Source organism: Syngnathus scovelli, chromosome 11 (genome assembly GCF_024217435.2).
Source record: "Syngnathus scovelli strain Florida chromosome 11, RoL_Ssco_1.2, whole genome shotgun sequence".
Classification (NCBI taxonomy): domain Eukaryota; kingdom Metazoa; phylum Chordata; class Actinopteri; order Syngnathiformes; family Syngnathidae; genus Syngnathus; species Syngnathus scovelli.
The window spans coordinates 413,685-440,708 of record NC_090857.1 but is presented as its reverse complement, the minus strand read 5'-3'; the positions used below and the strand labels follow the sequence as shown (position 1 = coordinate 440,708).

The window sequence follows — 27,024 nt, the reverse complement described above, 5'->3', positions numbered from 1 at the left end:
ATTGACCCGAAGGTTCTAAAAATGCAGCATCATTGACAGCAAAAGAATACATGTCGTCGAATGCTATGCCCTTTCTTTCAGGTACATGTCATCGAGTCCCTGCTCCGCTTGTGCTACAAAGATAGTTGACATGTTGAACGGCAAGAAAAACATCAAATTGAGCATCTTTGCTGCTCGGCTGCTTGAGTACGACGAGGCGGAGATCCGGGCTGGGCTAAAGGCCCTGCATAAAGCCGGATGTAAGCTGAGGATGATGAAGCCTCTGGACTTTTCCTATACTTGGGATACATTTGTGGAGAATGAGGAGCAACCTCTTAACCTGTGGGAAGACTGCAAAGACAACTATGAGTATTATCATGAGAAGCTGTCTGAAATTCTGCAGTGAACGCAGTCAGCAAAAAAGACAAAACAGAAGGTATTTATGGAATTTTTAGAATGGGACTGACTACGTGATCTTCCCAAACTGGTTGGTATTCAGGTCTTTCGAGCAAAGCTGTCATTTAGCATCAAGCGATTTACAAATAAGATATCTGGTACTTCCCCGCTGCCACAACAATGTTGAAAAGTCACTGAGTGGCAAGGTGTGACACCTGAACACCACTTATGTTGTCAGATGTAAGGTCTTTGAGAAACGTGATCGCTGTGTGACTTTGCCATTGTCTGAGTGCACACACACACACACACAAGTGCAATGTTGGTGCATTACAATAAGAGTATCGTAAATAAAACCATATCTGAAAGCAATGATTTGTTTGATTGTGTGTCATGAGACATCATGCCAGTCCCAAACTTCCAATAATGGACCTTGCGTCAGCACATGACTGATGCATTTTTCTCACAAATCCCGTTTTCAGTATAGAACATATTGATTGGCGTGATCATGTGACCAAAATGAGCCAATCAATTTGTTTACTGGAAGAGATTTATGGTATTGAAAAATGAAAGGAATAGTTCACTTATTTAGCCATTTTCAACAGGAAAATAATATTCTGTCTGTAATGATCTCATCTGTCCTGCTTTGAATCACTCCCAGATCCAGCTTGTGTCATTAAAGCAGCAGCCTGTTTGAATCTTCATCCAGGATAAGATAAGTGATGACAGTTCCAAACAAATCCGTATATTTTGTCCTAGCGCGTCAAGAAAATGCTTCGCTCCTTCTGGCCACCTGGGGGAAGTATAGGACAGACAGAGAAACAGTTCACGCTTGCGTTTACTGTCTGGGCTGATTTATTTACTGGATCAAATATCAGTTCCAATTTTAATATAGAACAAAATAAATCTTATTAAAGCAAAAGAACTATAGCCATCTTAAATTGGCAGATTACCCCAAACTTGAAATTGCAAGTCTTAACAGGTTTTTTTTTCCTTTCTATAGCTCCCATCATAGTGCCAGAGCGAACCAAAATCAGTGTATGCACTGACAAAAAAAATAAAATAAAAACTGACGCACAGGACGGGCCACCATGATGCATATTTAATTCCCCAATGATGATTCAATAACAATACTATGGCAAAAAGTGGTCAGTTTGGTTGGAGTTTTGTAATAAGTTCTCCCCTTGCACATATTTTTAAAACATTGTATTTATTCTTTTGGACACACACTAGTACTTTACCAAAACACAATTCCTCCAGGTCTTATTTTTTTCTTTCCCAATCAATCCCTGTTGACTGTGGCATCGCATGCTGTCCTACCTAAAACACATTTGTACAATTAGTGACCCAGTCAAATCAAATGTGAAGACAAATGTTCCTATATTTACCTTCTAAGAGTTCCCAATTTGATTTCTCAAGACTGCGGCTTCTGCTGCCATCTCTTCCTCGGATCTCCACTTTGAGGGCACGTTCTCCTCTTGCTTATCATGTTTTTGGAGCTGCAAATGCAAATGGCAGTAAGTGCAACATGCAAGCATGAATACAGCCATGATTTGATTTTTGTGTCGTGGGTTGTGGCTGCTGGCAAAGTATTAACCTCGGCCGGCGGGGGTTTGTATTTCAGGGGAGTGAAAACTCATTTTCAAAAGTGTTTTGGACTCATTTATTCTTTTCTCTATTATCCTCCTCCTCCTCCTCCTCCTCCTTCTGCTTCTGCTTATATCAGCAGGTAATTCCCTCAGCAGCCCTTCTTCGCACTTTATTTGTTAAACCATTCCCACCTTTGAGCAATGCCATCCAATCTCCAGGATTGCATTTTAATCACTCGTGGAATTGTACACCTCCCACATAATACATTGAAAAAAAAGTCACAGTGCATAAATTCAGAAAGACGATTTGGTGGCACATTAATATGATGTGAATAGATATGATGCGCTTACAATCTGCCTCACGACAGCATCAGCAACAAAAGCACAAGACGAGACGAGGAGTCGCAAGCGACGTTCAAATTGTAATCGCAAATACAAATGATACGCTATCATGACTTGATGGTCAGCAGCATTTCATCACGGTTGCTGATGTAAACATTGTTTTGTTTTTTAACGATCTAAACCTTGAATGTCTGTAAACATTTTGGTCTTTTTTTGTCAGCTCTTATTAATGTCTTTTTGTTTTGTAGATTTATATATGTATTTATCGCTAGTAAGTGCTAAAAGATCAGCACTACTAAAATATTCATAAATTCCGGAAGATTTCCTCATACAAACACAAATTGGTTGTGCTCAAGTTTTTTCATAGAGAGCCATTGTTCCTAAACAGTTTCCAATTAGAAGGCTCATCCAGCCGTGATGCTCCATTTTTCACTAACAAGCCATGTACTTTTTGATCAGGAAAATGAAAAGCGTTTTCATTCTCTATTTGAACCATCCATTTTGGGTGAATACAGCCACTTTTAATGAGGACTATGGAGGGATGGCCACCATTCCATTCCATGTCTTGGTGGGACGGATCCCAATTTGCCCAGTCAACTAAATCATTGCAAGTACTAATAATGTCAAAAGAATGGGGATCAAGCACCCCCGCTAAACATAACATACTCTCTCTGTAGGCCTCTGAAAATGTACAAAAAAGGAGATTGCGATTGGAATGATTGTATCGGATACACACATTGCATTTTGGGCCCCAATCGTTCACAGATGGAAAAGCTGCGTATATCGGGCAGGAGAAAGAGAAAGAAATTGCAGTTGATTAACCTCTGGCCACCCCATTTTCTCCCGTGGTGCCGCCTGCCTGTTGGACATTGCACAATCGTACGTCAAAGAGGATACACTTTCATTAAGCACTGGCCCCACATGATGACCCAGGGGTTAACTTGACCTTTGGACCATCTACAAGCCAAGCAGCTAAAAGGTCTCCATGGGACTGTGAGCAACAATCAATAAATATACTTGTAACAAAGATGGTGGATGGAGGCTTTTGGTAGAAAATCCCCAACATTGGATCAAGAGCCCAAGTCTAACCCCGTACGTGCGTGCAACGATCTAACAAATTGGATGAGTCCAATTCAAAATGACAGGCAGCAAAAGGATCAGTTGCGCGGGCGACTGGCCGACCCCTGACCTTGTGAGACCTTTTTCCGTGTACTGATGAAGTTGTGCAAAGTCAGATTCCGATGATGAAATGACTTTGCCGAGACTTGAGGCCAATGTCATTTAAACGACCGAGCCTTTATCAAAAGTTGATTGGAGTTTCAAATGGGTTTTCTAAGCAGAAAGCATGAAATGAAAAGTTGGTGATTGCATCCAAGTTAAAGCAGCACCAATCTTACAAGCGACCTCCAGGAATGTTGTTTTATAAAAGTAACTCCACCTTTGTTGCATGTCTTCCCCTATATTGCTGTTACCTATGTACGTATGTGTGCATGCTAGGTCTTCTATTGAATGTTCCTAATTACACCACGGGAGTATTGCTATTACAAAATATGGAGAGGGCAGTGATCAGCTAGGGAGTTTGCCTTTGTCCTCTACCCCATCCCATCCCATCCCATCCCATCCCATCCCATCCCATCCCATGCCATCCCATCCCATCCCATCCCATCCCATCCCATCCCATCCCATCCCATCCCATCCCATCCCATCCCATCCCATCCCATCCCGGGCCTTCCGCTCAATGTTTGCTATTCCATTCCCCTTCCCATTTGGGAGCAGAGACGGAAGAATTTCCCTCTCGCCAGCTCCCTCTTGTACATGGCCAAAGTCATTTTCACCGCATAGGCATTATAAAATGGGGGGGGGTGTTTAAAATATCCCCCTGATTGAGCACGGCTCGTCGCAATTCCCTGAAGAAATTAAAAAGAGCCTAAGTGTGGGCTTGTCCTGGTCCATGCTGCTCCTGCGCAACTGTGACAGTCCCCACTGGACAATGACATCCACGGATGCTTTTTAAGTTCACAATGCTACAAATTGACGGATGGAAATGTGAATATTCTCAGGAGACACAAGAATGACTGAATGAAAAGAGGGACTTGCGCTTGTTTGATACCACACTTTTCAAGTCATGACATTGAGATGTTCATTTGGATACATTTATATACGTTGCGAACATTTCGAAACACTACGCGCACGTTTGAATAAAACCTTGTCTGATACGGAATCTTTGTTTGAGGTTATTGTCGCGCGATGTCGTTGCGGGTGTCGTTGATATATATACATAATATATATGTATACACACACACATAAATAAGGCAGGGTTCTTAGAAGTTTCATATCAAACATATTGTCAGACTCTTGTTGCAAATTCAAAATGTCAGAGTGAAATTTCAAAGAGCCTGAAAGGCATGTTGATTATGTTCTTATTGAAATGCTGTGGTTGACTGCTTTGGAGAGCCAGTCTTGTTCCTCTGGGCTGTCTGCATTGCACAAATCCGATTTGTGTTTAATTAGTTATTAGCAATCACAAGTCAATTCTTCTTCATGAGTGAATTCTACTTAAATCATGTACTATATCAGTGGCGCTTGAAGCATCTGTCACGACTCGTCCCCGGTTGTTTGATATGTAGGTTGTCATGGTTTCTGTCCGCGTCTGTGTACTCGCCCCTCCCTTCCCTTCCTGTGTCAACTCACAATCAATGTTCTAATCCCAGTCACCTGCCTCTTGTTACCTGTCTCGTATTTAAGTCCCGTCTGCCCCTCCCTCACTCCCCGTCGGATCATTGCTAATGCCATGATGTCTTTTGTCTCACGTCTCTGTTCAGTTTCTGTTTGCGGTTTTGTTAGTACGTTCCGTCAGTCCGCTCTGCCGAGTCTGTTAGTTTGTGTTCTCCGATAAAGCGAGCTGGTCCAAGCTGCACTCGGTCGCCCTGCTCCATCCGTTTCGTGACAGCATCATGTCAGTTGCAAGCTCCACCCTGCTAATATATTTATGGGGTAAAGGAGTTATGTACCTTCAGAGTATCTTTCTATTATTTTTGATATTAGGATACAAGATGAACTATGCTATCCGGTGATAGTCCCCCCCGCCCCCCGTCTAGCTGGAGTGGCAAAGTAAGGCTGAGAGAGCCAGTAGGATGCAAAATAGAGAGAGAGAGAGAGAGAGACAGAGACCAGTTCAGGGACGTTAACTCAAAAAGCTCAGCTAACTGGAACAATCCAGTTTTTCCACCAAATATTTCTATCAGCTATTTTATTGGATTCCCCCTCCCTCTCTCTGGTTACCTTTGGCCAGCAAGATGCGGGATCTCCACGGGTACACCTTAAGCAGCTGTGGAAGCGGTAGCCCAATTCAGCTCCAGCAGCTACAATCACCAATGGCGGTAGGCTGTCAATTGGCAGCTCATTCACGGGCGGCAGGCTCCGTGACGGCAGCAGTGGGACTGCAATTGGCGGCCGACCGACCGAGCCAGCGAGCCAGCGAGCCAGGGAGCCAGCGAGCGCTCTCACCAACAACAGCTGGTAAAAAGCCCCAAGAACACGCTGCGCTAACGCAAACCGGAAGTAAAGCCAAACCTGTGACATATAGTAACAGTCGTCCAAATCAACTCGTGCAATAACAAGCACCTGCAAGCGTGCACCTTTACTGAAGACCTTCAAGAAAAGTACCATTCTCATCTTTAGCTTGCAATGCCAGTGTCTTTCAGTCTGCTGTCACAAAGGTTGCCAAAAAGGGCTCCAAGAGCAAAACTTGAGAGAGACTTCTTCTCTCAAGCGGCGAGCCCTGAACGTCAAGCGATTGAACAAGTGTCACTTGGAGCAACCTAAGATACAGCGCTTGGTTGGGATGGATTCCAAATGATGTGGATGCGCATGGATTTGTCAAATCAAACAAACATGGCAAGGTCAGATGTAGTTTTTCATCCAAAACAGAAAGTGGCCTACCTCATCATAGATGCTATCATTGCGTTCAAAGTCACCCGCCTTCCTGGGAAGCACATGGACATGGACATGCTGCAAGGAAGCAAACAAGAGAAAGCAGCTGTTTAGGCATTGTGCTGTGGGAAGGCCGTATTTTCAACACACCAAAATGACAAGTCTCGTGTTTCCGTCGAGACTCGTCGTTAATTCACAGAATGGTAAATAAGCAAAACAGCGCTATCGCTTTGCCGCAAATCACAGGAGAGTGAGAAATTCCAACGTGCCGTGCGTGCCGTGCCGTGCGTGCCGTGCCGTGCCGTGCCGAGCCGTGCGCGCACCACAGAGGCTGCTTCATCTTTCCCTTCTAAGGCTGTAATTGACTTTCTTTCACCACAGCGCTCCTATCCAACTCGTCCGGTGACTATTCCCTCGCTGTCACAAACTTGGCAGCGTGCATGATTAACTGTGATTTGTTTCTCTGCAAGGGTGGAACGCCAATGTCCTCAAGACACTCTTTTGATTTAGTTAGTCGGCGGAGTGTTGTGGCGCCACAAATGCATTGTCAGAAACGGGTGTGAAGCAGCAGAAGTAACTTGCCGCATTCAACGGTTCGTAACGGTAACGTCGTTACTTCCAACGCCCAAAGTCTTTTCGATCTACTTATGGAGGGTGTACTGCCGGGATCGGCTCCAGCGACCCTCATGAGGATAAGCTGTTGATGAATGAAGGAACGGATCATATTATTATATTGTACAAGGATCACATAAATCCCCGGCAATAAACAAAGATGGCACCCCTCCTGATGAATCACAATCACCATCCTGCATTTAAAATGCAATTCCAAGCCTCAAAATAATATTTTGGCCGAGGCAGTGAGTTTGTATTTGGCCTGACTCACTCTTATTCAATCATGAGATCATTTTTATTTTGCTCATTTAGAAGCGAATTCATTTGATGGATTTGATGAATGGGGAAGGCTTGCTACCATGTTGTTCGGTCTGCTATACGGGCAATTGTCTTTCATCATCTGACCTTGTTTTGGGGGTTGAAAAATGTCCTTGTACACCTATTGCGCAATTCTATTCTGTTATTTTTTTCAATGTCGGTGATGAGTTATTCGTCATTAACATCTTCTTAGTGGATTGCCAGTCAACTTTTTGAATTTTTGGGGGAGATGGGATCACGGCAAAAATATTTGAACCCTTTTAGAATAGGACTAAATAATTCATCAATGCCACGAGTTTGGAAGTGGAAATGAGATACAATGGTTATTTAATGGTGTATAACTGTTGCGGAATCCTCATGACATATTCAAAAGTTGTGAATTATTTAGTTCTCACCTTCACAGTTTGTCCAGCTTCGGGGCCATCCTCGTGGGAACAAAAAGATGTCATTAGAAAAAAAAAAATATATATATATATATATATATATATATATATATATATATTCCCCCCCCCCCAAGTATTTAAAGGTCACTTTCATCATAATTCAATTGTCTTCCACAATTTCTTACATAACATGTCGAAATGAGTATTAAGTGTGACATCTGTGAATTTTGTGGATTGGATGCAATAGCGGAAAAAAAGCCAAAAGGCTTGCAAAACGCTCAGATGGTATTATTATTAGTTAAACAGCTATGGTGAAAAGAAAACAACATATGGCCAAATAGGAGCAAGCTAAGAAGTGAAAAAAGCTTTACTCATCATTAGTAATATTAAATATATCTATCACATTTTGTAACTTGCCCATTTCTAATGATAAAGCATGTTCTTCGAATGCCAATCCAACAATGTGACCTTTTGGTGCAATTCAAATGATTCAACTGTGTTATTTGCTACAGACCCAAATTTCTTGCTCATCATTATTGCACATTAGTGTGAGAGAGAAAAGAAGACGTCAGATGAGTGATAATTATTTTGATCAGATGGAAACAAAAAAATCAGTCTCGTGTTGCCCAAAACCTTTTGTTTTAATTAACCCAAGATGAGTTGTATGATCGTATTTTTCACAGAAAAATGGCACAATGAGGTGAAAAATTGATACCGCATGCAGAGACTAGTACTTTCATGTGCTTGTGGGAAAAGGGAGCTGTCATGATTTAATCTTACAATCCTAATCTTAGTGATCCATTTCCCAGTCAAAGAAAGCCACATCAAGGCAAAGCATTCTCTTTGTTGCTTTTTTTTTTTTTTTTTTTTAACTTTGATTCTCTTACCAACCTGTGAAACAATTTTGTCTGCGAGGGCCACAGTGCACGCTAGGTGGTATTTTCATATTAGCATATATATCACCCGTTATGCAAAAAAGGCTGTTCAATCAGAGGTGAGAGCCTGTCTACCTTTCACTTATCACAGGTGTCATAGATGGATCTTCAATGTATGATACGAGAGTGGATGAAGTGTGGCTACAAGGAAAGTACACTTTGATACGATCCGTTTATCGGCTTCAAATAAAAGCCTTCAATTGAATCCTACTCCCCCCCCCCAAAAAAAAAAAAAAAAAAGATTTTATTTTACCTGGATGGCAATGGTGAGAGATGTAGCATTGTAGTGCTTTTCCACCACCTCGGCGACTCTCTGGGTGCTACTGAATAAATCGGTCACCTCATCTGGTCGAAGATCCCGAAAACGCTCCACTTGTCGGAGCGGGCAAACCAATACATCTGAAAAGGTTCTGTTAAGGAAGTTTGGAATTGGAGGAAAAAGTCACAGGTGGTTACAAAGTTGCATTTATGTTGCCAGCCATTGTAAAAGAATGGCAAACATGGAAAGACATATTTGACTTCATATTGCTGGATCCGTTTCCGTATTATCCAAAGAATGGCAAATAGGGAAAGACATATTTGACTTCATATTGCTGGACCCGTTTCCGTTTCTGTATTATCCAAAGAATGGCAAACATGGAAAGACATATTTGACTTCATATTGCTGGATAGGGATTAACCAAGCGCATTCTGCTCCCTCGGGAAACTAAAGACACGCACGGTACCGGTATTGAATAGTCCGTCCTAATTGACATAACAAGAAGCGGTATTAACAAGTCAGTTCAAGCAAAGCGCAGTCACACACAGAGAGCATGAGCAGAAGTGAGAGGGAGGGACAACTTGATTCTAGTCAGCCTGTCAAAGGCTAAGGGTAAGAGATGTCGTCCCTTCAAATGTCTCAGCTACTCGATTGCCGAGTGGAGGGCAGAGCAGATGGCATCCTCAGAGGACCGCTTGGCACGGTACGCAAACTACTAATGATGTTTACTAAAAATGTGAGCGTGATCCCATGAAATTGAACTAACTAGCATTTGTTAACTTGGAAAGGAAGCTAGCTCATTTCCCCAATAAATAAGAGGCCGTCAGAAAAAACAAAAGGAACCACTCACAATATCACAGGCCATAATGAAGGCAGCAGAGCCTGAAATCAATCAAAATGCCCTTTGCCTTGGCACTGGTCAAAACAAAGAGATCCATCACCGCGGCTGCTGCTGCTGAAGCTGCCGCAACAATTGTCCCTTTCTCGCACAGATTACAGGTGGCCGTAACCCTAACCCACACACCAATGGCCTCCATCATGGCCTAGAAAAGCACATTGGCATACACAGGAGGCCTTCAATCGAAAATATAAATAAAGGATTGAATCAATTCTGTAGTCAACAGATCTCTGCCAATGCTAGAACTTTGGTTGGGCTTTCAGGCTGACAAGATGGAGGGAAAAAAAGCATGTCAGGAGAATAATTGTTCTCTGTCATGTTCCTCACACCATTCCTGCCATCACAAAGCAAAAAAAAGAGGTTGAATCCAAATTTCATTTCATTTCATTACCCTCTATTGAGATTTGACAAGCATTGTAGTAAGATTGAAGAGCGACACTTTCAGAAGATTGGATGTTCTTTAAAACTGACTGTCAGTTATTATACAAAAAAAAGAAGCAACAATAACTAAGCAGCAATGCAGCCATGTGACTTTGTACTTCAATCCACCCTCATCAAGACACAATTATTTGTGTATGAAAATGCACTGCTATGCCACAGCTCCTATTACTAACACACACTATTCTCAGCCAGATACTACGTCATTTGATTGAAATATAGTCTTGCGTGAAACTCACACCAAAGGTGAAGATAAATAAGCATATTAAAAGCAGATGCTTGAAATTATGCATGCCCTACTCTATATTCACCTCATAAAAGTGACACGAGCACCTGTAGTTTTGATAAATATACATTGAATGCAAAAAGCTGAGTTGCACTGTTAGAAAACAAGAATAAATAGATAGAGGAATCGCTTTGTCAGTAGCTCCCGTAAAGCTCAATCAACATAAATTCTCGTTGGACTTCAAAATCATTTCTTAACTTTCATGTTGGATTAGAGACTTTTGAAGCAGGAAAAGCTTTGGAGCCACACTGCTGTATCTTAGTATTGGCTCCGAATAGCTAAGATGGAAAAAGCTGGAGGGGAAAGACAAAGCTCAAAAGAATCATTGGGGATACGAAATACAGCTCTCCCCATAAAAAAAATAAATAATGAAAAAACACCCGATTGCTCAAAAATCATTACAAGGCCTTGTGCAAACCAGGAAAAACAAATACCTTGTTTTTCATTTTTCTGAAAAATAGTACATAAAGTGTTAATCGTACCTTTTGTGTCCCCTTAAATGCCATTAAATACCAACATTTGGCAATTTGGTAATGCAAACACTCATTATTACAAAATCACACCAATACCAAACCCTGGATTTCTGCCAGACCAATTACATTGAGTTGAAGAAAAAAAAACAAAAAAAACATGTCGAGTTGCTGTAGCAACCCCTGATGGGAGAAAGCGCGTCATTACAAATGACATTCAAAAGAAATATAATGGATGTCAGAATTTGAAAAACCTGTCTAAAGTGGATTTTTTTTCCTTTCGGGTTTTCCCCATTGAAGTGAATCTTTTTGGTTTTCTTTTTCCAATCAATTGAAACGCTCTTAGAAGTTACGAACATTAAATTTAAGAAGAAATTGCCGTCGATAGGAATTGGCAGGCAGGCAGGCAGGCAGGCAGGCAGGCAGGCAGGCAGGCAGCTTTGTTTCATTCTAGCAATGTTGAACAGGCCTTTGGATCTGATATGATTATAGTGAACAGCCAGGATAAGCATGGCTAAAAGAGAGACAAAGGGGCACAAATCAATATTTGTGGTAAGTGCTTCCAAGCTTTTAGATAAGGACATCAACTCACTCAACTGCGGCCTCGGTCCTGCTTTTGCTTATCGGGCTGCCTTGTGAAACGGACGGCGGACAGGGACGGCATGGCAGGCAGGCTGAGGAAGACTTGCTTTTGGGGATCACCGGGCTAAAGCTTCACGCACGCTGACTTGCATAGTAACAAACATTGTCGGGCGGGGTTCAATCTACAAGCTTGAATGTGGCAATGCTTTACCAATCAGATCCATCCATCCATCCATCCATCTGTCATCCATCCATCCATCCATCCATCCATCCATCCATCCATCCATCCATCCATCCATCCATCCATCCATCCATCCATCCATCCATCCATCCATCCATCCATCTGTCATCCATCCATCCATCCATCCATCCATCCATCCATCCATCCATCCATCCATCCATCTGTCATCCATCCATCTGTCATCCATCCATCCATCCATCCATCCATCCATCCATCCATCCATCCATCCATCCATCCATCCATCCATCCATCCATCCATCCATCCATCCATCCATCCATCCATCTGTCATCCATCCATCCATCCATCCATCTGTCATCCATCCATCCATCCATCCATCCATCCATCCATCCATCCATCCATCCATCCATCCATCCATCCATCCATCCATCCATCCATCCATCCATCCAGTGCTCCACTGTCAAATATAGAAAGGATAATCAAATCAAAAAGATATAATCAAATACAAATATAATGAAATAAATAATAATATATTTTAAAAAAGCCAATTAGTAGTAACCATTGTTCAACGTGTCCTTGAAGGGAATTCTTGAGGTGTTTCAGATACTTTTTGTTCCTGTAAAAACAAGAGCGGCATGGAGGCTCTGCTATTGTCCCCCCCCAGCTTCAGATGTGCAGTTTTTAAAAAGTCACCTTAGCTGCTGAGTTTCCCGTTTGATCACACACTAGCAGCGCTCATTTGTTGCAAAGATGGCAGTTTTGAAGGATGACAAACTGGTTCCTGTTGTTTTGTTTTAGCCTCCATCTGCTGCTTGGCCTTCAATGAGCGATTGGAGAAAAGAAAGAAAAGTGCTGAAATGACAATCCATAAATCTCCTTCACAGAGGAAGATTGGTCATTTTGCTCAGCAACTCAAAGGCTTCTGAGGAGAGCCCTTCACATTTACTCTTTGCTTATATGAAGAAAGACTGAAGAAAGACGGATGGTGTGGAATTTTCTCAAATATGTCCGTCTCTTGTATTTGTTCATGCATCATTAAATCGTTTTTGGTCACGATAATGCTTTTTTTTTCTTTTTCTGTCCTTCTTGAAGCATTCAACTTGTCAGTTTAATGAACCAAAATTCCCATAGCCTCATCTGACTTTGTTTCATCAAATGATTAAACGTCATCGCCATTTCATGTGGTCAACACTACAGCCGAGAAGCAGAGAAGAAGGCCTGCACCAAGCTGGCTGGCGCTGCCTGGCGCTGCCTGTGCCTCAAGTGCTACTTTGGCCGATCCTTTCTGTCAAATGGGTTAGTTAGGCTCCCAAGTCTCCCGCAGAGAATGAGCAGGCTCGGCCGCTCTCCCTCCACTTTGCTGCAATTCGTTATACTGCTGCATGCTGGCTTGCAGGGGCTGGGTGGGGCAGGGGGTCCCCACTGTGCTGGATCCAATAATATGATGTCATTGGGAGTCATGAACAGCATATATTAGGATGGAGAGACAGAACGCAGTTAAGTTACAGGAAGTTCAGCCCCATTTTTTCTGTTGTACGCGCCCCCACTAGTCTAAACGCATCATTGGGATCAATATTAGCTTTGAAGCAGCCAATTTCACCCGCTTTTATCCATCTCAGGGGACGGCCATTGTCCACTTGACCACATCGCAGTTCCCAACAATCAATCACGGCTCAGCTTCAGAAAAGTTGCTGGAAGGAAGGAATGAGCTAGTAATTCACAACGAAATGATCCTTTGCAGATGACGTGAGAACGCCTATGAAGTCTGCACACCAATGATACCTGATGAGTTTTTTTTTCAATCTTTTATGCATTCTTCAGTGCTCTGGTCTTTTGACGTAAGCCAATAAAGGAATGCTGGATTGCGTCTCGTTTCTAGGGTTTTCTTTCAGGTGAGCACATTGATGGTGTTTCATTTAGACCTGTTACCATCTCACAGCAAATACAAAAAACAACAACAGGTTTGAACCGATGAGTTCTTTGTACGACGGCCACAAATACAGTAAAGTGGTCAAGTCAGAAGTGACACGTGGCACTAAACTAACGCTCGCCTTCCACATCATGAACTGTATTCAGGCTTCTATCCCACAGAGCTTTTTCTTTAGCTTCTGCACTCCCAATAAAGTGGCCACATAGGCTCTTTGGAGAAAGCATTAGTCCAAATGAGAGAGAGAGAGAAGCCACAATGTACGTATATTGCGGAGTGAATCAAGCTGCTTCATTTGCAGACGCTCCATGTCTCACTGTGGATTCTTGTGTGATCAAGAAGACAAACGGAGCACAGCTTGAATCTGTTTGAGCCAGCCACTCGCTGTCAATCACACAAATTGCGACAAGATTTTTATTCAAAAGTTCATCCAATGTATGACGGCAACCAACTGCTGCACTCCATCTCTTTTGGGGACACGTCACGTTTTTCACACAATTTGGGGTCAGTTTGGTGATTGTGTAATGATGAATCAATTGAGCCCTGTGTAAAATCTTTATACCTTCTTTATGACCCTACTAAAACAGGTTACGGCTCCGGCCAATTTAGCGGACGTTTGCTCATAAACTTAAGTGCCGTGCAAAATGGAACTCGATGAAAGGTCATAAGAACAAAGTTGCTACAGATTACATCCACGGGAGCATGAAAATGGCTTTCGTGGTAAGACACACAAAGCCAAAAAGCTGCAAAGGCAAGCAAGCACTAAATGTCCGCATTACAAACAGTTAGGAATGATTCAACATGCCACGTTCCCTCTCGCCATTGTCACGTTGCTCATCTTATGATCACAGCCATTTGGCTTGCAGCCAGCCGTACCGCTCATCCCAATATACTACATTTTCAATTTCAATATATTTAAATACCACCCAGTCGGTGATTTGCACAAAGGAAACATCTTGAGAGGAGTCCAATTGACTGCGCTCGGGGCTTTGTGTTATTTTATTATGACAGATATTCAAACATGTCCGAATATATCACATTCAACGATTTGCTAATTGTGGCCGTGGGCTTGCGAGAAAAAAAAAAAAAAAAAAAAAAAAGTCAGCCAAGATGTGTGTGACTTTAAAGACAGAGCTCGGGCAGTGGTCGTAAAGTATCATTTTATCGGGATTTGATGTGTTTGGACGTCGAATTTCCGAACCGTTTATCCTCACGAGGTTCGTGGGCATGCTGACTCCAAGCAAAGCGTTGTGTCCAAATCACAGTTGACTCGCAGACTGCATTGGCTGTGTTCGACACGTAATTCCTCTGGGATGGCAACATGGGAGCGGTGCAAGGGGAGGAGGGTTAGTGCTGTTCAACAATGTTGCCACACACGCAGGAAGTAAGCAGCTGGCCACCACGCGAGAGATGTCGGACGGCCAAGCGCCAGCAGGAACGTGCTGGCAACATGCAGCCCACTGCTGGTCAATGTAACGCTTGGCTTAGCAGTGTGTGTGTGTGTGTGTGTGTGTGTGTGTGTGCGTGTGCGTGCGTGTGTGTGTGTGTGTGTGTGTCTGGCACGCTGCATGACACAGATCTGCACCCAAAGCAAAAAAACAAAACAATTTCAAATGGCAACAAATAGGCTGTAACAATGGCTCCAATAATTAGCTCCATCCATCTATCTATCTATCAGTTTGGAAAGTGTAGCATTTTATTTTATATACACTCCTTGTATTGGAGCTCATTAGATTAGCACAAACAACACCACCACCCAACAATAGCTAACATTTGTTGGAAGCAACGTTCATGACGATTTACAGGCAGGGCTAAAGCATCGCGGCATGTACTACATAAGAAAGGCAGAAAAATGTCGTAGCGTCTAGTCTTGGAAAGAGAGGATTAAGGTGCCACAGAAGCGCTCTAATAACATGACAAAGTTCATCCATACGCGCTTTAGCAACATGGCAAGTTCACAAATGAAGCCCTTTTCCCGCTCCAAGCTGCACTTAGATCATCTGCTGTCTTCTCCAGCTGCCAAGTGGATGACAGCTCTCAGCGGACCTATTTTAACAAGAAGGGCCTCGGGGCTCACAGGGAAAAAAAAAAGGAGGCACTCCAGCAGATTGCAAGCGGCTCCCGTGGGAGACGCCGGCCGGCCGGTCGGCCGGCCGCCCGCCGGCTTTCGTGTCCCAACAGTGACAAGCGCCGGTGTGCAACTCCATCTGGACCACGACATTCCAACAAAGTTACAAGTAAAGCTCAACTCTGGCGTCCGATGGGAAAAGATGGCTGTGAGTTCCATTAGAAAGTTAGTCATCTTGGGAAAAGCTGACTTCAAGAAAAAACCGAGGTAAAAAAGTCCTGTTTTCTCAAGAGTCATGAATTAATTGTGAGAAGGTTTCTGGCCATTACTGATCAAAGGACTGATTTGCACTCACTGAGCTTTGAAGAACTCACCCATCTGCCACAATGTAGCGCTGCTGCGATGGGAAGTCGAAGTCTGTCCTCACAAGTCACGGCAAAAAAGGGGCCAAAATCTGTGCAGTCACTCCAACCTCAAGCCACGCCACACACAAGTTAGTCATTTTTGCATTCACCATTTGAATAGTTGACCATTACGTACATATATATATATATATATGTCTGTACACACACACGCGCACACACGCGCACACACACACACACACACACACACACTGTATTTGTTGTGTTGAAAGAGTGTAGACTAGTTGTCCAATCTTCCTTTTGCGTTCATTCCATTTTCACAAGCAACATGCTCATCTGTTCTGTTTGACATACGTACGGTAACGCGAAGGAGGTCAGGTCAAAAGGGAGACGGGAGCCGTGCAAAGTCAGTCACCTTTCCCGGTGACTCTGTGACATGCTTGCAAGAGGTGAACAACGTTTAACCCAAAGGTGACGCCTCATTTTCCCAGCGCACGCACAGCTAATTATGAGCTTTGCATGCTGGGACAGTCATTAGGTGGGAAATAAGCTTGGAGCGTGCGCGTCTTCTCAACAAGGTTCTGGCCAATAGACATCATAGATACGTATCAATAAAAATAAATCATTGTTTCAATGCTGACAAAGATCATAGGAATGAAATACAACACGACTGACTGGATGCTGGCCAATGTAAGCACTATTCCACCGATACACTAAATTGATATCGCTTGAACAATTGTAGTTTCTGAGGTCTTGTCCAAAACAGGGGAAGCAAACATTGTTGTTTGGGAAGGAAGCAGAGCATTTTCTCAATCAGGACCACATGTTGAATTATTTGGCTAGAAAAACAATGCTCAAGAATTCACCAAGTCAAAGCCTGTGGTGTGTTTACTAATTCAGTGACATTGAGGAATAATGAATGCAATCTATCCTCTGGACAGTTAAGCAGCATCTTGCGCAATGAAAATATAAATATAACATAAATACTGAATATTTAGCCAACTAAAATAATGTTCAACTAGTGCAATTGCGTTTCCCAGCTAAATACCCGATTGGAAATAGTGTCCCAGGGTAGAAACTAAGCCCCAAATGTCCAAAATCTCCCTCTCCAAGTGTCGACAAAGAAGTGAATCTTTTTGCGGTGGTGACACAGGTCTGCGTGCCTGAAAGCTCATTAAGCATCCGCTGTCATCCTCCATCTGTTCCACACTCGCGAGGAGAGAGGGGGAGCAAGCTGTCCTTTTTTCTCCCTATCCTTCATTCTTTACTTTTTATTCAATCGCTCTTGTATTAATCTGCTTTTCTGACCATGATACAGTCCCGTCCAAAGGCGTTTCAACGGCAAAGTCAATACCTTTACTTTAGGGGGGGGGCATGTGTGATCGGTCTTTTAATAATCACTCCCTGATTCTATCACCTGAACTAAGCTCAAAAGCTTGGTGCATGTGTGTTTTCACTTTCAAGACATGAGAGAGAACAATCCATCTTTACTTCAACAGCAATGTCAAGGAGACACAGAGAGACACTATTCCCTCTCTTTTGCGCCTTCGACGTAGCCATGTAAATAAATATAGCGGGTCAATGACGGGGTTCCAAAAAGAGTTGCTCTCCTGAGGCTTCTACCGTAGGGACTGACTACTCTGTCAAGTCCAGACCCCCTTTCCTTCCCTGCCTTTCCCTTCCGGGGCCTGCCCCCATACCCCTCCAAACTTTTTAATGAGGCAGTTAGCCAAGAAGCAGTAACCTTTCAGCGACGTTCTCTGACCGAGCCATTTGATGAGAGAGAATATTGATAAAGCTGTCAGGGGGAAAAGCTCTGCTGCCGCCGCCACCGCCGCCATGCTGCTATGTGAGCCTTAACAAGCCCCTCCCTGAATCCGACATTTTTTGGTCACTTATTAGCTTAAGCGGCATTTAGCGTCTTCTGACCTGGGCATTCAAAAGTACTAATAGCTGAAATTACATGCAAAGCGGAGGTTGCAATTAGTCCTACTTGTTAACGGTAAAATGACACGGCCTAAGCCTGCCTGCCTGCCTGCCTGCCTGCCTGCCTGCCTGCCTGCATGCAGCATTCGTCGAATGATTTAGGAATGTGAAAGGTCGTATATTTTGCTCACTAGAATTACATATCCAATTAGCAGATCATTATTGTTGTTGAGTTTAGCTTTTTATGGTGGAAGAATAATTAAGGTTTATTTGATGGGAGAAAAATCAGGTATACGGCAATGGAAAAAGGGCTTTTATGTTATGTTTACGCCAAATGATATTGTATTGACCAAAACAAGGATGGAAACTATTCTCTTCTGCATGCTATTACAGTCATTAAAAGGCAACGGGACACTCGAGGGACAAATACGATGACATTTATGTGGCCAACAAAAAAAACAGCGTCATCCGCAGAGGACTGGCTGCAACATTAAACAGCTTGGAATGATTTAGACAGATAAGACAAGAATCAATACATTCATGAAGCCTTTGACAAATCATGCATTTAATAGGGAGGGACTTCATAGAGGTCATGACTAACATGCAAATCACTTCCAAATATATTAGAACATATGATATCAATAGTATTTTGGACCATAATAAGAGGAAATTCTAACGCGCTCATGTTAACGTTAGCACAGTCTGAAGGTAAAAGGCATCTACTAAATCAATACACTCCGATTCCGATGCAACGGGACTTTTATGTCGTCATTAAACACTTGCATCTCTTCAGAGGCTCGACACTGCTGACACGGACCGAGGCCAACCTGACGAAGCTTCACACCAACAGTGTTAGTGCCTCGTTAATGGGTGGGACGTCTCGCTCTAAGGGAGAAAGGAAGGAAGGAAGGAAGGAAGGAAGGAAGGAAGGAAGGAAGGAAGTAGGGAAGGAAGGAAGGAAGGGAGGGAGGAAGGAAGGAAGGAAGGAAGGAAGGAAGGAAGGAAGGAAGGAAGGAAGGAAGGAAGGAAGGAAGGAAGGAAGGAAGGAAGGAAGGAAGGAAGGAAGGAAGGAAGGAAGGAAGGAAGGAAGGAAGGAAGGAAGGAAGGAAATGCCCATTCAATGTTTCAAAGCGGAGCTGGGATTTGAAGACGTCAGCGCAGGCATCCTTCTGCTTTAAAGACAAAAGGACCGCAAACATTCAACTCAAAGCCTGTGTCAGGTGGGACACAAATAAAAGAGTCCTGCATCAAAATAGCATTCTCTCTCTCCGACACATATCAAGCAGTGAAAGACGGAGCAGGATTACAGATTGAGTGGCTATGAGGTAGAAAAGATCACAAAGAGGAGGTGGATTTAGCTGCCATACTAAGGACACAGATAGGAAGGAGATGGAGGGGCTTTTGTGCTCGCTCGCTCGGCAAGATACGACGATCACCTTTCAAGCCTTCAAAAGCATCATAGCTGCAGCATACCTTTGTTTGCGCTTCATTTATTTGTTGTCATCTGTTCAATAAAAGACAAGACATATTTCGCGATAGAGCACTTTCACCACAGCTGTCATTGCTGCAGGTAAAATAACAATATCATTTGCAAAAAAATCGAAACAAAACCACTGTCCTTTCATATGCCTTGTTGTTTGAAGCGGTTATCGAATTTCAATATTGAAAAAGCTACTACACGCATATATGCAAAATACGTGCGATTTGTCAGAATACATGTATAGCAGACTAATGATCAGAACTAGACTTTCTGATTGGCTTATGCAAAAACCTGTGATTGGTTTTAACGTCAAATTTGCAGATGGATTATTTATGTCGCTGATCATCACACAATGCTGGAAAAGATATCAACTCTGCCTATGCTTCCACATCCTAATTACCATATACAGAAATGGAAGTGTGATGTTATTCACCTGTTATTCATTGAAAGACGTTGGTGTAAAAAAAATGAAATAAATCAGGATTACTTTGGGGAGGGAGTATGTTGATGGAGTGCAATGTGAATGACAGAGCTCATCGGCCAATTTCCAAAGTCATTTTCACTTCCCGCGGGCGGGATGCATAATGTATGACAGGGTTCATCAACACGAGCTCCAGCTGCGTGCCCTGGAGAGGCCACCTCTGCCCTCTCATCCTTGCACACTCTCTACTCTTCTTACTCATTTGAGCATTTGACCGGTCGTTCGGTAAACTAGCCTCACCTCGGCGGCAAACTCGGATTTATTGCACGGGGGAAGCCCGGCGGCATCAATCATGACGTTCCTCTACAGCCGCAAATTATTTGGAGCCTCTCTGTCAATGGCTCGCCCATTTATCTTCCTGCAGATCTGCGGCATTTCTCTCTGTTTGTACAAAAGTTGTGAAAGAGTCTAGGACTGGTTTCCCAGGTGGTAGATTCCAAATCCAAACTCCAAAATACAAATTGAATTTTACAGTCCACTACATGGCTCCTACGAACTAATGGTAAGTGAATCGATTATCCTGTCGAGGAATCGTTTAAACTGCAAGGGTGTCAAACTCATTTTTGTCACGGGCCGCATGGGAGTCATAGTTTCTTAACAAATCATCCAGTGAGGCAACGACAGGAAAGTCAAAACAGAGAGATAGGGCTCGTGGCGATCACACATACGTACACAGGCACAGAGGAAGAGAAGCAAAAGGAGAGAAAGTCCCAAAGTGAGCAGTGAAAAGGATCTCATGCGGAGCCCGGAGGACACCTTATGACACACTTTGCGCTGCTTAGTAGAAGGTTCATGAGGAAAATGCAAGTGGAGTTCAATTGAGCGGAAGCTTGGAAGTGGGAATGTGTGTGTGTGTGTGTGTGTGTGTGTGTGTGTGTGTGTGTGTGTGTGTGTGTGTGTGTGTGTGTGTGTGTATGGACGTATGTACCTACTACATACAATGGAAAGAGGAAAAAGGAATATTCAGGAAAGAGGAAAATAAATTGCTTCTTGACGTCGAGGAACATACAAAAAAAAATGTTCACGTTGCGACCGATTATCTTTTACGGAGGAGACTTGACCAAGAGGGAGGTCACCTTTAAAAAAAACAAAACAAAAAACACCAAAGCAGAAACACTTGCACAAAAACAATGTCCACCTAAATCTCAATTTGACGCTGACTCTGGGGTCCAGAATTTTGCGTTAACCCCGAAAGCGTGTTGTATACAAAGTCTGGCAGAAACTCGGAACTCAGAAAGGCATAAAGGAAATGGACTGCAAAGAGACAAAATGGCTACCGCTTCTTTTTCTGTGGAGCCAATTGAAATCAAATGTGCCTGGTGACAGATGTGCATTGCGTTTGAACTCACTATCTTGCGGAATCTCTCCGAAGTTGACAAGTTCAGCAGCACAGCTGGAGCAGACCAACGGGAGATTTGAATGATGTAGACAACGCAATCCCCACTGAAGAAAAGCAGGCAGTATTGCCACTGTCTCAGAGTATGCCACAAAAGGTAAAGAAGAAACAAATGACTCATGTTGAAACCCGATATTTCCAACGTCCTCACATCTGCTCGCCCGCCGCCTGATTGTCCCATGGCAGGTCATGGCGGGACCTGCTATTTGGACCATGAAAGAGGCTGTGATGTGTCTGCAGGACCGAGCTGCCTCAAACAAACCATGCCCTGAGGCAAGACATGGATGTAAAGCCACCAGAGATGAAGGGGACGGACACAAAAGGTCCCCTTGCGAGAGCATTTGTTGTGCCATAAGATCACAGAATAATGAGGGGCAGCATTTTGCATGTTATAATTGCAACCACTTTGCCAAGCATACTAATCATGCATTTCATGGAAATGTGTGCAAATGCCTCTTGGGGAACACACGCGGATGGACGGACACAGTAGTATAGCTGAAACAATAGTCGGCCACGCATTATTTGCTTTGACATTGGTTTCTACTTGCAAACGTTTCGACGTACAAACCCGATTGCGACATCACGTGACTCAAGCAGAGCGGAAATCAAACAGTGAACCCTTTGGTTACTGGACGACTGCAAGCAGAGCGGGAATCAAACAGTGAACCCTTTGGTTACTGGACGACTGCTCGAGCTCAAAAATCCGATTGAATGAATGAATGAAGCATCACAGCGGTCGGTATAAAGGTAGCCTTTGTATTCGTATGTTTTCTGCTGTGACTATGAAGAACTTCTACGTATCATTCATTTGACCTGTGCGTTTTAGAATCTGTTGTAGCAGGCCTACCTCCCACCTAGCGGGCGTTCAAGGATACGTCCAGGCACCACAGGCTTCCTGTTGACCAGAGCGAAGGACAGTTCTGTCCGCAGGAACACGGCAGAGGCCTTGATAAGGTGTTGTCCAAACTGCAGGCTTGACATGTTGGCACTCCCTGAAAGGCCTGAACAAATGCGGAGACGGCGGGTGGTCAGTCATGCTTGGAGCTGGAGCACTGCTAGTCAGTCTAGTCCTGCCCACTGAGTTGGCTGCCAATGACCAGTGGAACGATTTCATCATGCACACGAGTCAAAAAAGAAATAGGTACGTATACATCAAAATGAACATTGACATTGGGAAAACAATATTTGATGGTTGACCAAGTCCAGATGACATTTGCTTTGACCATGCTGAGAGTCAGTTATGCTGTCTTGGAACATTCCGAATTGTGCAGTGCGGGAATTCATTGGAGGCCGGCCATTTTGAGCAGATACCATTAAAAGGGTGCCTCTTAAGTTTGTTCGATGAGATTTATGTGACCTTGAGAGCATTAATGAACATCATTGGTATTCATCCGCGGTGGGGCTTAACTAGATTGATCTCGAGTGCATTCCCTTGGTTTTTGTGCTAAGATCAGTGCCTTTCACCAAGGGCCTTCCAAGGCTGCTGAATGGACGGATGGACTTTGAAGTTCGGCTTTAGTTTACAGAGAACTCAGCTCTCTGCTAAGTCTTCCCACATGCACATCACAAAGCTCCTTATCCTCTTGAGTACCGAGCGCCGTCCGTCCGTCCGTCCGTTCGTCCGTCCGCTGGGGAGCCCTGGGATGTGCTGTTGGTTCGAGACTGACATCTGTGCAGTTCTTTTCTTTTTTTTCTCTCTCTCTCTCTCTCTCTTTACAACCTTCATTTGTTCAGGAAAGGCCGATTTGGAGAAAACGGAATGGTTTTCAGAAACCGCCATTTTGACCGCCAATAAGAACGGGTGAATTTTGTTGCTGGACTCAAATTGAGATCCTGGATGAAACTACTGTAAGAGAGCTTGGTTGTTCTTAATGATATACCTTGCAAAATGATGACAAATTCAACTTTAGAGTCGAAATGAAAACATGTATATTAGAATTTAGAAAGACAAATGGAGCAAGTCAAGGCTGAGTCTTTCAATGACAGAGACCATAGCTCCCATTTTAATGAACAAATCAATCTCCATTGTCTTTCCAAAATCAGCATTTGTACAGAGCAAATGCCTGCCGAGACCAGACACAATGAATGTCACGGTTGCCCTCGGTGTACTGTGTTCAATGATGGCTTGAAAAAAAGAATCTCTTCTGACCAGCCAGATACAGATACAGCGCTCAATCCCTTCTGACCACCCATTGCCTTTTGGCACAGTCTCCTCCCTTGGCATTAAGAAAATGGGCAAGCAAGCATCCCTCGTGGCACGGAGTATGTCAGACAGAAATAATCTCCTTCCAGTGATAACCTATGGCAATCTCACAGCCCGTGGGAAGCAACAGACACGATTTGAAAAGAAAGCAATGGAACAACTACATGGCTGGTGGTGTCGCTGGGATGGTCGAGTTTGAGGAAAAAAAAAAAAAAAGGAGCTCATCCCCCTAAACTGACTCAAAACGAATGGACACGACAGAGAGAATTAACTCACCAGATAAATAAGTAATACAACCACCACCATCTGCCTGACTGCTCTCTCTCTCTGTTCCATAGCTAAACATAAATGATGGAGGGGGCCACAATTTGGCACCAACATTTCCTAGCCACGGATGTCTACCATCTAGTGGTGAATGGTCATATTAGTAACCATCTACACACTGGACGCACAATATTCACTGACAATCCAACATGTAATTTGTGCCCAGTGAAAAAAACAACTTTTTTTTTTTTTTTTCCCACAAAAATTTGAGATTGGTGACTGGAGCTACAATCAAAGGTGGATAAAGAGCATCATCGCATTGTCAAACCCCACAAATTGAATAAGTCTGTTCCAGAGGACAGCTTTGAGCTATCGGAACACTAAACATTAGGTGGATGGAAATAGTAAATTAGCCAGCTAATGAGCTTAAAATGTTCCTTTGAATTATGACACCTCTGCCATTAACTTCTCGCTCACGCCGTAACGCTTGGCAAAAAAATGACAGCCGTTTTCCCAAGAGAGAATTTAATCCATAAACACATTCATGATGTCTGCTGGAAAAAAGAAAGATCTTTGATTGGTTTACTATAGTGATGATCATTTGTTTTTGCATCTTTTATTTAGTCTGTGTAGCCATCCATCCATCCATCCATCCATCCATCCATCCATCCATCCATCCATCCATCCATCCATCCATCCATCCATCCATCCATCCATCCATCCATCCATCCATCCATCCATCTACAATTTGATCATTTCTACCATTACAGTTTGTTTTTCTGTTATTTCACTCTGGACTTAATGACACGTTTGGAAGGGACTCGGAAATGTACATCAGGATTAGGAGAGGCAGAAAATGACCCAGGGGGTGAGATTTTATGCATTACAGGTCATCGTATGAGCACCCTGATAGCCACTCAGCCACCATTAAGTAAAATGAGGGAACAACAGGGCCACTTCCCGCCCGCCAATAATGGGAGGGAGGGAGGGAGGAACATGGAGTGCATGTGTAGAGATGATGCTTTCAGATGTTCCATGTTTGGAAATCACTCCAACACTGAATCCATTCATAATGCACTGCATGTAAGTACATACAATAATACAAACTGACAAATAGAAACCACATCTAAACAGTCGTCAACAGACGTGAACCCAGGCTGTCACAAAGGAAAGGAAAGGAAAGGAAAAAGAAAAGACAAGAAAAAGAAAAGCAACAACAATAGTGACTGAACTTCGGCTACTACGTGTTGAAATTCGGTTATTTATGTTTATTAAATGATTCACCAAGCAAGCCAATTGAGAACACTACTTATTTCCAATAGCGGCATGGAGGCAAGGTGTGTGAAGTGTCTTGCCTAAGGACACATCGACGTGTGACAGAGCTGGGATCGAACCGCCAACCCTCTGGTTACTAACCGACCCGCACTACAGCCTGAGCCACAGCCGCCACAATTGTTACACAAATCATTTACGTCCTTAAACGCCAAAAGTCATACAGACAGCCATCGACATTGCTCAGGCGGGCTTGCTTATGTGTGGAAGGAAGCATATTATGCCTGCTCGCTTCCTGTCGGCAGGAAAACACTATTATACAACTGAATCGCAACGAAAAGCACTGCGAAGTGCACGTGAAATGAGCCGTTCGTCCAACTGATTCGGACGTGTGTTTTGGACTTACCGAATCCGGAAAAGACGACCGCTTACCGTTGCATTGTGGTTTACGTAGTTTTTATTGTGGGGAATTGCTTTGAAATGTACATTGAAGGAACTACAAGAACCAGTAGCAACGTTTTTTTTTTTTTTTATTGAACGCCTGTGTATGTGCATGACAATGGCGTGTATCAATGAAATAGGAAATACAAATAAACAGTGTATATTCTACCAAATAAAGTAGGGTTAGCAAATGTAAACGTGGTGTTTTCCATGCATCGTAAGCACGTGATCACAACAGACTTGGATCCAGACACGGACTTAAAACGATGAATTTGTATCGTGGCCCCTCGCGACTGAAGCCAGAGGGGAGCCATCTTACGTTGCCACTAAAAAAAAAAGACACCACACTATTTGCTATTGCGAATTGTGCCCTCCAGAAGTCAAATTTACTTTTTGCAGTGGATTTGTCCCGATGGGCTTTGTTTTCATTTCAGTGTCTATGGTTTTGTCATGATGCAGGTTACTATTTAGGAGACACCTAGGGATATATGTATCTTAAATTGCCTGGCTGAACGACAAGTGCGTCAAAACATCTCCCATGCAGCAAAGGTTAGTTGCTTCAATCCTCTTCAAATACAGTACTTGGTAGCAGTGTTGGGCAAATGACTTCCAAAATGCCATCCGGTTGATTTGCAAGTAAGACATTTCTGTAGAATAATGAGTTACGTATTCAACTTTGTTACTCCAAAGTGACTTGACCGTAAGGTAAGTGCAAATGTCTGGTTTGTCGATGTGTGCCCTGCGATTGGCTGGCAGCCATTTGAGTGTGTCTCAAAGTCAGCTGGGAGAGGCTGCCAATATTTTCCAGAACTCTTTTGATAAAACATTGACTTGGAAAAAGTTGATGCACTACCTTTGTGGCGAGCGCTCTCGCCACGGTGTGCGACGGACGAGGCAGCACTTTTTCAATCGTGCAGAAATTGTACTTGAATCTCTCTCTATTCGGGGCAAATTGACGCTAGGTGGGGAGTTGCCATGCAGTCAGTCAGGCAGTCAGGCAGTCAGTCATTCTCCTGTATCAGCTGTCAGTGTCACTCTCGCTGCTTCTCCAGAATGCTCGCTTCATTTGTTGCAGGCGCTAGGATCCAGCGGAATAGTTCGATTCCTGTCTGTCTCCGCGCATCTCTCTCCCCTTCTACCTCCCACCCCCTTCCCCTCCCCTCCCCTCCCCTCCCCTCCCTACTCTCCCCTCCCCTCCCTACTCTCAAGACTATTTCAAAGTCTCCCTGTCATACTTGGCTTAATAGACGTGACTTCCCGGATGGGTGTCGAAATGCGCATCCTCGAAAAGCACCAGTGACTTTCTTCTCCGTGGCTGCACGGACGCCTGGCTGCCGAATCTTTGGTGTCCTGCACGCGCTAATTGGAGCGTCGCTGCAGTCTGGTCTGGTCTGGTCTGGTCTCGTCTCGTCTTGTGCGTGTATCAAATGCCGCGCTGTCGCGCTGTCGCGCTGTCGCTGACTGCTATGCTCATGTTTGAAAAGATCGCGGTGATGCTGCGAAAGGAAGACTCTCACCTGGACCTCTCGCATCATTTTCTCGCCCGTCACATCCGCTGAGCGGACGGCGCATCTCCAGGCTCTGCTT

The 27,024-nt window shown here is 43.6% G+C and overlaps 3 protein-coding genes across 8 annotated transcripts in view; 2 read left to right on the top strand and 1 right to left on the bottom strand.

The window, feature by feature from the left end:
* Window positions 1–744, top strand: part of LOC125977459 (C->U-editing enzyme APOBEC-2) — a 2,488-nt gene extending 1,744 nt beyond the window's left edge. The window contains exon 3 of the mRNA XM_049733961.2: window positions 82–744. Within this exon, the coding sequence (XP_049589918.1) occupies window positions 82–385 (304 nt within the window). The 3' untranslated portion in view covers window positions 386–744. The remainder of the gene's footprint in view (window positions 1–81) is intronic.
* Window positions 177–27,024, bottom strand: LOC125977460 (bis(5'-adenosyl)-triphosphatase). Of its 5 annotated transcripts, XR_007484638.2 has the most exons (8): window positions 26,955–27,024; window positions 22,133–22,258; window positions 8,738–8,883; window positions 7,562–7,591; window positions 6,246–6,314; window positions 1,761–1,871; window positions 1,614–1,692; window positions 177–1,165 (listed from the first exon to the last, which is right to left on the bottom strand). XR_007484638.2 is itself a non-coding variant. In XM_068652373.1 (7 exons), the coding sequence occupies exons 1-6, from the start codon at window positions 27,007–27,009 to the stop codon at window positions 1,764–1,766; spliced, it is 534 nt and encodes a 177-aa protein (XP_068508474.1). In that variant the 5' UTR covers window positions 27,010–27,024; the 3' UTR covers window positions 177–1,165; window positions 1,761–1,763. The 5 variants fall into 5 exon arrangements, 4 of the variants coding, with proteins under 4 accessions (XP_068508474.1, XP_049589920.1, XP_049589922.1 ...); XM_068652373.1 differs by lacking the exon at window positions 1,614–1,692; XM_049733963.1 differs by lacking the exon at window positions 177–1,165 and having other exon boundaries at window positions 1,460–1,692.
* Window positions 25,823–27,024, top strand: part of LOC125977452 (receptor-type tyrosine-protein phosphatase gamma) — a 74,785-nt gene continuing 73,583 nt past the window's right edge. For both annotated transcript variants that reach the window (XM_049733942.2, XM_049733943.2), the window contains exon 1: window positions 25,823–25,986. The gene's annotated coding sequence lies outside the window, so the exon portion shown is untranslated. The remainder of the gene's footprint in view (window positions 25,987–27,024) is intronic.